Genomic DNA, 11867 nt, shown 5'->3' on the forward strand with positions numbered 1-11867 from the left:
GTCAGATTTGGTTTGTAACTGCTCTCGTCATGATAAGAGTTGTCATCTTAAACGATTGTAATCGTTAATTTCACAAATTTTTATTTTAAAAAAATTAAAATTTTACTCATTACACCTAACATAAAGGCCCAAAGAAGAAAACCAAGCTTATAAATTGGACCCAACACCTAGAGCCCAAAGAAAAAACCTTTTAAACCTTTTTTAAACCCCTCATTCAAAAAAAAAAAAAACCTTTTAAACTGTGGGACCCTTTTTTGAAATCCGTGTGAATATTAGAAGCAGAGAATAGCCATCCATGGCGGCAATTTGGCGCGCCGGTCGGCGTCGCATTAGATTCCCCGCTCCACCGTCAGTTTCCGATTTGAATCTCCTCCACAGCTTTCTGAGTCGCCTCCACCTCTCACGCTGCTCTCATTTCCTCTGAATCACTCTCAGGGTATGTTCGATTCTTGTTCACACTTCACAGTGAAAGTTTAACTCAATCATTGGAGGGGTATAGAACTTTGCTGTTGTTACTGTTATCTGTATCCGGTTGTGAATTTTTTGATTAATCCCATTGAACTGGTCATAAATTCCTTTTTTTTTTTTTTTTTAATGATCAGAGACAGGGAGGCAAGAATTATTGCAAGTATTGTGTTCCATGATTTGATTTTCTCCATTAGAAAATGAAGAGTGACTTTTAAGTCAGATTGTAAGTTTACTAATACATGTTCTCTTCTTGTTTATATATTCATCAAACTAACAGGATGAGAGGTAGGCTCTTTAAGAAATTCAACTTGAGAAATAAATAGTGCCACTCTTGTAAACTAATATATATGGCTTAATTAATTGGTTGATAATCACAATTAAATATATCGCTTCGATTACAAAATTTGAAACTTTCATAATCAAAATTAGCTGTTGTGTTCTGTTAACTGAGATTTTCTTCTTAAAAATTAGTACCTAAATGCCATTGATGCCAATGGGTGTAGGAACGGATAGTGTTAGTGTTTTATGTTCCTCCATGTTGTTCATGTTCATCTTCAGCTTGTTTCCCTCACAGTATTGGGCTGAAGTTTTTGATATAAGTTCTTCACAGCCATTGGCACAGGGACAAAATTTAGTTTCTCCTAGCCAAGTTTTTGAATTGGGATTCTTTACTCCTAATTGTTCTGCTAATAAGTATGTGGGGTTGTGGCACAAAAGTGTTTTTCCTCGCAAAGTTTTATGGGTGGCTAACAAAGAAAATCCCCTTGCAGTTAATGATACCTTGGCTAGATTGAGAATTGCCAGCAATGGGAATCTGGAGCTCATAGATGGGGGGAAGAATTCTGTCTGGTCAACCAATATTTCAGCTCCATCTAATAGTTCATCTGCAGTTCTTTTAGACACTGGAAACTTTGTTCTCAGAGATGATGCTGGAGCTGATTTGTGGGAGAGTTTTAGCTACCCTTGTGACACACTCCTACCAAGCCAGCTGCTAGGATATGATAGTAAATCTGGAAAGAGGCAGTTCTTGACTTCATGGAAAAGTGAGAGTGATCCATCAACTGGAAAATATATTGTTGGACTAGCCCCTCAGATGCCATCACAAGTTTTCATTTGGATTAATGGGTCAACTCCCCACTGGAGAAGTGGGCCATGGGATAGATCAAAGTTCATTGGTGTACCAAGTATGGATGATCGATATCAAAGTGGATTCAGTCTAGATGATAATGTGATAAAGGGATCCAAGTATTTCTCTTATAGTTTTTTTGACTATACTATCTCCTATTTTAGCATCTCTTCGGAAGGAATAGCAGATCTTATGCTCTCAGAAAATGGCAAGAACTGGTTTCTTAACTGGAAGACACCATATAATCCATGTGACAATTATGGAGCATGTGGACCTTTTGGGGTTTGTAAAGCTTCTGAGTCTCATATCTGCAAGTGTTTGAAAGGCTATGTACCAGAATCAGATGAGGAATGGAGCAAAGGAAACTGGACAGGAGGATGCGTAAGGCAAACCAAATTGTTTTGTGACAGTGAGACAGGTAAGTCAGTCTCATCAAGAACAAAACAAAATGATGATGGCTTTTTGAAGATTACAAGGTTGAAAGTACCTGATTCTCATGAATTAGTTGTTACACCTTTGGATGCTGAAAACACTTCTGATGACTGCAAGATACGGTGCCTGAATAATTGTTCTTGCCTCGCTTATGCATTTGTTAATAAATTAGGGTGCTTGGTCTGGTCCAAAGACCTTATTGATATGCAGCAGTTTTCCTCTGGTGGAGAAGATCTTTATATTCGCCTAGCACACGCAGAACTAGGTAAATAAAATCTTTTTGTTGCATAACTCATTTTAGCAGCATGTTTGTTTTTATCTCATGCTCACCTTTGTAATGGAAATTCCTGTTTTTCTCAGATGAAGGAAAGCCAATAAAGTTAATTGCCAGTCTTATAGCTGTTTGTTCTGTTAGCATCGTGGTTGCCATAGTGTTTGGTTGGCACAGGTTGGGAGCAGCTAACCGAAAGGGTAAGAGAATCAGATGTGAGGGGGTTCTGCCTTTCCCATTCTGATGCAGCAATCAAAATATTATGAATTTGATTAACTGACATCTTTACTGTTTGATAGCCACAACTTGTTTTGGTTTTGCTCTGATACAGTGTTTGATGATTACATTTTCAGAATCAGGGGACATCAAGACAACAAGACATTATTTCGGGTCGATTAATACATTTCAGTCTTCAAGAGACGCTCTTCGGGAATATATAGGAAAGCATGATCTATCAGAGCTTTTGATCTATGATTTTGAAACCATATTAGTAGCTACAAAAAATTTCTGCATCACAAACAAACTAGGGCAGGGTGGCTTTGGTCCAGTTTATAAGGTAATTTTATTATCTAAAGAGTAATTCAGCCTTGCAACAAGTACATGAATCAGACATGAATGCAATGATTAATTTCTGGACCTCGTGTAGGGTATGCTAGAAGAAGGCAAGGAAATAGCAGTGAAAAGGCTATCTAGTAGCTCAGGACAGGGCATTGACGAGTTCAAGAATGAAATGTTGTTGATCTCAAATCTTCAACACAAAAATCTTGTTAGGATCATGGGTTGCTGCATCAAAGAAGATGAGAAGTTACTGATTTATGAGTTCATGCCTAACAAAAGCCTGGATACTTTTCTATTCGGTTAGTTTCAGTGCTCTTTATGTTTGGCTGCAGTTACTTATCTTGTGCTATCTTGTTCTTTCAGTAGACAGACCTTGATGACTCTTATTCAAGTAAACTAAAATGCCTGCCTTTTCCTTTTCTTTTTTTTGAACAGTAAGTAAAGAAGAAGAATTCAGTCAAGCAAGATGTAAAATAGAAATGCCTGCTAACATTAAGCTACAAATATATTTACAAGAACTGAATTACCAGTAACAACGATGACTGAATCACTTTCTGATCTATCACAAAGAATTTAGTCATTGATCCTAATGCACAAAAAAACTGCGCCTACACTAGACCCTGCAAATTTGATGCTCTCAACTGTTAATGCTTCATTGTGTCTGTGAAATGCCTATGTATGTTCAGTTCAGTTGTCTATATTGTACATTCACAACTGTGCTGGTAATTCTGGCCCCCTTGCTAGTCTTGAGCTTTGTGTAGTTTAAACTTTTAACGATTACAAAAAGGTAATTTCAATGGAACAGTAAATGAGATAGTTTATATTCTAATAGTATTGATCATCTGATTAGATCCAACAAGAAGAGCAGTGCTTGATTGGGCCAGCCGCTTTAATATTATTCAAGGGGTTGCTAGAGGGCTAGTTTATCTCCATCATGATTCCTATTTGAAGGTAATACATAGAGATCTGAAAGTAAGCAACATTCTCTTGGATGAGAAAATGAACCCAAAAATCTCAGATTTTGGATTGGCACGCATAGTTGAAGGAACGCAGAATTTAGAAAATACTCTGAAGGTTGTGGGAACACGGTATGAATCATTTCTTTCTAGTTTTCTTGCATGGTGTCGGGAGAGATAATGTACTAGTAAACTGGCATGTTTGACTGCAGATTAGTAGCTTGAAAGTCAGAAACCAGAAGAAGCAATTCTGCAGCTATATACTAATTAGTTTGTTGTGCAGTGGCTATATGTCTCCGGAGTATGCCATGGGCGGGATATTTTCTGAAAAATCTGATGTATACAGTTTCGGTGTCTTGATATTGGAGATTATTAGTGGCAAGAAGAATGCCAGCTTCTGTTTATATGACCAACAGCTAGGCTTTCTAGCTTATGTAAGTTTCATACTTTTATCTCCTAATGTAAAATCATGAGTTTCTGAGCACTGCCTTTCATACATTCCTGTAACCATATATATGAAGCTTAATTAATGTGAAGCTAAATGTTTTCAGGCATGGAACTTGTGGAATGAAGGCAGGGGACTGGAGTTACTGGACGAAGTATTAGGTGATTCATATGCATCGTCAGAAGTAATGAAATGTGTAAATATTGGGCTTCTTTGTGTACAGGACAGTGCTGCTGATAGACCAACTGTGGCTGATATAGTTTTGATGCTAAGTAGTGACACGGATGGTCCACAACCCAAGCTGCCTGTATTCACTATCCAGAACTCATTCTCATCTCCTCAACCTCAATATCCAAATACTTTCTGCTCAAATGATGCTACCATTACAGTGATCGAAGGACGATAAGCCCTTGCAGAATGCTCATCAGTATGTATAGCGCAGCTTGTTTTGTAATTGAAAGGAAAAGCTATTGTGTTTTATCAGTGAATGACTTCATATGGGTCACCAGAATTATGAGTAGCGTATAGGCTTATGTAGCATGAATCTGTTGATGCAAGATTGCCAGTTGGCTATCCATGTCTCCTGTGCTCCCCAAAAAAAAATTTAAAAGAACTTCTGAAATTCCCAACTTCTATATGTCAATAAAAGTGTGTTTTCTTGATATACCAAAGTTCATAAGGAACAATAGTTCGTATATCATTCATACAAATTTATCTGGTAACATATATATCCGACTCTCTCGGGCACATCTTTGAGCAGCAGCACAGTAAGGCATCCAAAAGAATCTTTCTTTCTTCATTGCCAACCGAAGAAGTTGGCGGGAAAGCTTCCCAAATTTTATGGACCCACATAACAAAATGGGTGGACTGGGCCTAAGTGGGGCTCGGCGAACCCTAGGAAGGCTGGGCCTAGGCAGACGTAATGGGTCCATTTTGGTTCTTTGCATATAATCTGGGTCTCTATCAGGGTATCAACATCATACATTCACTGATTCACTTGCTTGAGTTGCTTCCTTCACTGAAAGTGACCAGAGAAATAGCCTTGCATTGGCGGCATTCACTGATCCACCATCAGTTTCCGATTTAATTCATTTGAGTCACCTCCGCAGCTTTCTGCTCTCTTTTCCTTTGAATCCTATCAGGTATGCTCGATTCTTGTTCACTTAGCATTGATGAGAGAAATAAGAAGCTTGAGAATTAAACTCAATCATATTGGAGGTATATAGATACATATACCATTGTGAATTTTTAGAATAATCCAATTGAACTGGTCATAAATCAATCAACTTTTTAATTTTAATCATCATAGACAGGGAGGCAAGAATTATACAAAGTTCTTGAACAAATTGTCCATTAGAAAATGAAGTGTGACTTTTAAGTCAGAATGTAATTTGCTGTACAAACTGGGTATTTGCATTAATTAAAACATGATCCAAGCAAGAGACATCATCCAAGCAAGAGGATGAGAGGTAGCCTCTTTAAAAATTTCAACTTGAGAAATAAATAGTGCCACTCTCTGTAAACTAATATATTGCTTAAAAGGTTGATAATCAAATGTATGGCATTCGATTTCATAATAAATAGCTATAATGTTCTGTTTCCAGAGTTTTTGGATTGTGATGCCAATGGGTGTTGGATTCAATAGTGTTAGTGTTTTATATTCCTCCATGTTTTTGCTGTTCATCTTCATCTTAATTCCCTCAATGTATTCGGCTGAAGTTTATGATATAACTACTTTGAGGCCTTTGGCACAGGGGCAAAATCTAGTTTCTCCTAGCCATGTTTTTGAATTGGGATTCTTTAGTCCTAATAATTCTGCTAATAAGTATGTGGGGTTGTGGCACAAAAGTATATTTCCTCGTAAAATTGTATGGGTGGCTAACAGAGAAAATCCCCTTGCAGTTACAGACACCTTGGCTACTTTGAGAATTGGAAGCACTGGGAATCTGGAGCTCATAGATGGGAAACAGAAATCTATTTGGTCAACCAATATTTCAGTGTCAACTAATGGTTCAGCTGCAGTTCTTTCAGACGACGGAAACTTTGTTCTCAAAGATGATATGGGAGCTGATTTGTGGCAGAGTTATGCTTATCCGAGTGACTCACTTCTGCCAAGCATGTTACTGGGGTTCAATGGTCTTACTGGAAAACAGAATTTTTTGACATCCTGGCAAGGTCAAGATGATCCATCAACTGGATTATTCTCACTTGGATTGTCAGCACAGAAGCCATCACAAATGTTCATTTGGGTTAATAGATCAACTCCCCACTGGAGAAGTGGGCCATGGGATAAATCCAAGTTCATTGGTGTGCCTGAAATGAATGGTCAATATCAAAGTGGATATACTCTAGATGATGATGCAAAACAGGAAACAAGGTATTTTTCTTACATTCTATTTGACAAGACTGTTGCATATCTAGACATATCTAACGAAGGAATTTCAAAGATTATGTTTTCGAGAGTGGGAGAGAGTTGGAATCTTTTCTGGACCGGCCCAAAGAATCCATGTGACATATATGGAGCATGTGGACCTTCAGGGGTTTGCAAAGCTTCGGACACTCCAGTCTGCAAGTGTTTGAAAGGGTTTCAACCCAAGTCAGACGAGGAATGGAGCAAAAGAAACTGGACTGGAGGTTGTGCCAGACAAACCAAATTGTTCTGTGAGACACACACAAATACATCAGTCTCGTCAGTTGGAAAAGAAGGGTTTTTGAAGATGGAAAACTTGAAAGTGCCTGATCTTCATGAATATCTTGCATCTTTATCTGAAGTGGACTGCAAGACACATTGCTTGAGAAATTGTTCTTGCATGGCTTATGCATATGTTGATAATATAGGGTGTTTGGTCTGGTCCAAGCACCTTATTGATATGCAGCAGTTTCCTTCTGGCGGAGTAGATGTTTATATTCGCCTATCACACTCAGAACTAGGTAAGTGATAATACCTCTTGGCCTTTGGCACAGCTTTTCAGCAACAGTTTTCTCTCTCAGTCTGATGATGCTTGTGTTTGTGATGTAAAGTATTATTATGATTATAATTTCTTTTCTTTTCTTCTTTTCAGACGAAGGAAAGCCGATAAAGTTAATTGCCACCCTAAGTACTATTGGTTGTGTGAGTCTTTTGGCTGCCATAGTCTTCGGTTTGCAAAGGTTCTATGCCAATCAAAAGGGTAAGAGAATGAGATGAAGGGTTCCAATTAATGATTTGCACATTATCTCTACTTTGGTCTCTCTGAAGTAATCATAAACTCAATATAACTATCATGAATAACTTCGTAAGACTATAATTTATTGGTTGGTACCAAATTTTTTTCTGTGGTTTTGTTCCAACTTAGTGTTTGATAGTTATTTTTGAAAATCAGGCCACATCAAATCAACAACACAGGGCTTCAAATCACCTGGTATGATTAAAACTTCTAGAGATGGTCTTCGAGAATATATTGGAAAGCATGATCCCTCGGAGCTACAGGTATATGCTTTTGATAGCATACTAATTGCTACAGACAATTTTAGCATCACAAACAAACTCGGGCAAGGAGGGTTTGGCCCAGTTTATAAGGTATTTTATTTCTCAAGGATATTTCATCATGTACAATATACAATATTCGACATAATTTGAACTGTTGAATTGTGGACCTCATGTAGGGGATGCTACCCGAAGGGAAGGAAATAGCAGTAAAAAGATTATCTAGTAGCTCAGGACAAGGAGTTGACGAGTTCAAGAATGAGATGCTGTTGTTTTCTAATCTTCAACACAAAAATCTTGTTAGGATCATGGGTTGCAGCATTAACGAAGATGAAAAGTTACTTATCTACGAATTAATGCCAAACAAAAGCTTGGATACTTTTCTATACGGTTAGTTTTGCTACTGCTGTATGTTCTGTGCAGTTACTCATCTTTGTCTATGTTCTTCTTTGATATAATCTTTCATCTCTAGCCTTTTGAAAAATTCCTACATAAAGTCATGAATAAGTTCACATGAACTAAATTACCAAGTGAGAAACAATCTATCCCTGAAGACTTGAATTGTTTGTCGATGGATAAACAAAGAATTACTGACTTTAACTAAGTAAGATATTCATTTATGCCAGTTCAATGATTACAACTATCAAAGATTGAAATGTGTCTTTACAGTACTGTCAATGTTTAATTAGTTCAGAATTCTAAAAAGCAGCAGTACTTTTCATACAAGTTTGTCTGTATTTCCTAGCAATTATGGCTTCGAATTTAGAAATTTAGTTGTAACCAAACTTTTAAGGCTAGAAGTTTAGTGTTCATCAATGTTTCTTTGTAAAGTGCACTCTAACAGGCTGCATTGAATATGCTATCAGATTTGACAAAGAGAGCAGTGCTTGATTGGGCTGCACGCTTCAATATTATTCAGGGTGTTGCTAGAGGGCTTCTTTATCTCCACCATGATTCCTATGTGAAGGTGATACATAGAGATCTGAAAGTCAGTAACATTCTCTTGGATGAGAAAATGAATCCAAAAATTTCAGATTTTGGATTGGCACGCATAGTTGAAGGAACACAAAGTTTAGAAAAAACTCAGAAGGTTGTGGGAACACGGTAAGAATGAGTTCTTTCAATTACATGGCATTTTCTTTTAAGTTATATACCAAAGGAAGCGACATTTGTCAGCTACATATTATATGTGTTTCTGTACGTGCAGTGGCTATATGTCTCCAGAGTACGCATTGGGTGGGATATTTTCTGAAAAATCTGATGTCTACAGCTTTGGGGTCTTGGTATTGGAGATTATTAGCAGCAAGAAAAATACCAGCTTCTGTTTACTCGAGCAACAGCTTGGCTTGCTAGCCTATGTCAGTTCACACTTCATACTCTAAATCTTAATATTTGTGATTTTTTAGAGCAGTTTCTTTTATATACATGAAACCATATATGTGAAACTAAACTAATGTGAAGCTAAATATCAGGCATGGAACTTGTGGAATGAAGGCAGGGGACTGGAGTTAGTAGATGAATTATTGGGCAACTCATATTCCTCATCAGAAGTAATGAAATGCGTGCATATTGGGCTTCTTTGTGTACAGGACAGTGCTGCAGATAGGCCAACAATGGCAGATATACTTTTGATGCTAAGTAGTGACACGGATGGTCCAGAACCTAAGCAGCCTGTGTTCACTATCCAGAACTCATTTCCTCAATCTCAACCTCAAGATGGAAGTACTTACTCCACAAATAAAGCTACCATTACAGTGATTGAAGGACGATAAGCACTGCAACTGTTGCATCACAATGTATAGCGCTGCCTGCATTGTAATAATAATCATTCAATGTTCCTATCGGTTCATGACTATGAGGGTCCAGAACCAGATATATAGGATGTTCAATTTTCTTGCCTTCTGTAGAATTTCCTCAGTCACCTAAAGAAAAGGCTTAAACAAAGAAAAGCCTTATATAAATTGGAGTACAACCCAACATCTAAAGCCCAAAAAGAAACCTTTCAATTATGGACCTTCTGGAAATTTATGTAAGAAATTCAGAAGCAGGGTAAGGGCCATCCTAAGAGCCAGAGCATCTTGCTCTCACTTCCCTTGACCCCCTATCAGGTACTCCATTGCTTTCTACTGTACACTCATGGAACTGTGTAAAGTTTCAAGCTTTTACATCAATCATTTTACATCATCAATCTCTTTATTGATGATGTTGATGGGTGTTTTGATTCTTTCATGTACAGATTGATTGATTGGTTTTAGACATGGGTGATATTTCCAGGGTTTCAATTTTCTTTTGCCCAATTTGATTGGTGCTGAATTCACCTACCTACCTGATGATTTCTTTGCTTGTAATCTGGGTGTCTCTTTGGATGAAACCATCATACACTGCTTTGCTTCCTTAACTCAAATTTCAGTTCTTTAATGTTAATTGTTTCCATGGTTGAAAACATTGGCTTGAATTTTTAATGTTACTGAAAGTGACCAGAGAAGATTGAGCAGATAGATTTAAGGTTACTTAAATGATAACATTTTAGGTAATTTGGTGTAGGAAACTATCCCTTACTCTTGGGGTTTATACTCTGCATATACGGCACGAGTTGTAAGCACTTCTAAGTCTTTTTTGCATGAAGTTGAATCCTGTCAATGAATACAAGGATATCTACTTTTCTTGCCTTTTGTTGAAGTGTTCTTTCATCCATGCTATAAAATTACCCAATTATCTGTAATCTTTTTGATGAAGGGGTGCGATGTTTTTGATGCCAGTCACCTCATCATTTACTCTGTACACCCAACACCATGAGCCCAAAATGAAAACTTCAAATTAAGAACCTTTTGGTGCACTGACTGTGACTCTGCTTTCAATTGCAGCTCTTGGAATAGGCAGTTCAGCTTTCTTCTTTGAACTGCCGAGTCCCCTGCTCTCACTTCCCTCTAACTCCTCTCAGGTATTTTCAGTTCTTGTTTCAGTTTGCCATATTGATTTATTAAGTAATTTCAGGTAGCATATTCCAGTTCTTAATACCATACTTTTTTATTCTTTTCCTTGCATGTAATCTGGGCCTCTCTCAAGATGACAATACTGTTCTTTTGCTTCCTTCACTTAAACTTCAATTCTTTTCTTAATTCTACATCATGTCCTTGGTTGAAAATCTAAAAGCGGCCAAAGAAGATGGTGAAATGTGTGCATCAGAGCCTGACACTCTTCGTGTTGGTTATCTTTCGTCCTAACTAGTATGTGCCATTCCTATACTAATCAGCATTTATTTGAATGAGTTAATGGTAATTGAATTATATACGTAACGTATGTATGTATGTATATAGATCAGCTGCCCATTTGAATTGGTCATTGATAACTACGTTGACTGAGTCAAATGATCTCAACAAGTCAGCTTGCTCCAGTAGGAACCCTAAGAATTGTTTATGTTTTGCTGAGACAGGTATCCAGGGTTATTCAAAGTTTCCTGGTCATGATTTTCAAAGGACTGACAGAACCTTCTACATAGAAAAAATTGATAAATTTCATTTAGTGTATTGAAAATTCACAAGTATATGCTGTTATAGTTGAAAAATGGAAATAAGCATCCTGGGGTTGGTAGGAAATCAACACCCTTGATACATAAATATTATCATCTTTAGTTAGTAAAGTTCTGCTTCTGAGTTCCACCAGAAACAGTTCATAATTGTCATTATTTTGATGGTCTCGCTGCTAAGATGCCAATAGGTGTTGAAACCAGTAGTGTTCGTGTTTTAAATACTTCCATGTTCTTCATATTAATCTTCAGCTTGCTTCCATCACAATATTGGGCTGAAGTTTATAATGTTACTTCTTCACAGCCATTGGCACAGGGACAAACTCTAGTTTCTCCTAACCAAGTTTTTGAATTGGGATTCTTTAGTCCTAATAGTTCTGCTAATATGTACGTGGGGTTGTGGCACAAAAGTATATTTCCTCGTAAAATTGTATGGGTAGCTAACAGAGAAAACCCCCTTGCAGTTAAAGACACCTTGGCTACTTTGAGAATCGGCAGCAATGGAAATCTGGAGCTTGTAGATGGGAAGCAGAGTTCTGTATGGTCAACCAATGTTTCGGTGTCAACTAATGGTTCGGCTGCAGTTCTTTTGGACAGTGGAACCTTTGTTCTCAAAGAT

General features: G+C 37.5%; 1 protein-coding gene across 1 annotated transcript; it reads left to right on the forward strand.

Moving 5' to 3' along the window:
- Positions 1 to 946: 946 nt before the first annotated feature.
- Positions 947 to 9569, forward strand: LOC101312330. The gene is made up of 14 exons (XM_004295335.1): positions 947 to 2291; positions 2387 to 2497; positions 2651 to 2853; positions 2944 to 3154; positions 3706 to 3943; positions 4158 to 4245; positions 4363 to 4563; positions 5861 to 7187; positions 7319 to 7426; positions 7619 to 7815; positions 7902 to 8112; positions 8589 to 8826; positions 8930 to 9080; positions 9195 to 9569. The coding sequence occupies exons 1-14, from the start codon at positions 947 to 949 to the stop codon at positions 9492 to 9494; spliced, it is 4929 nt and encodes a 1642-aa protein (XP_004295383.1). The 3' UTR covers positions 9495 to 9569.
- The last annotated feature ends 2298 nt before the right edge of the window (positions 9570 to 11867 follow it).

The sequence above is a fragment of the Fragaria vesca genome, linkage group LG3 (genome assembly GCF_000184155.1).
Source record: "Fragaria vesca subsp. vesca linkage group LG3, FraVesHawaii_1.0, whole genome shotgun sequence".
NCBI classification, from domain to species: domain Eukaryota; kingdom Viridiplantae; phylum Streptophyta; class Magnoliopsida; order Rosales; family Rosaceae; genus Fragaria; species Fragaria vesca.

Bases quoted from the DNA above. Each gene is read 5' to 3' on its own strand.
- LOC101312330 (XM_004295335.1), top strand. From the start codon at position 947: ATGCCATTGATGCCAATGGGTGTAGGAACGGATAGTGTTAGTGTTTTA. The intron at 2,292-2,386 runs GTAAATAAAATC...TGTTTTTCTCAG, and splicing joins CCTAGCACACGCAGAACTAG to ATGAAGGAAAGCCAATAAAG. The intron at 4,246-4,362 runs GTAAGTTTCATA...AAATGTTTTCAG, and splicing joins AGCTAGGCTTTCTAGCTTAT to GCATGGAACTTGTGGAATGA.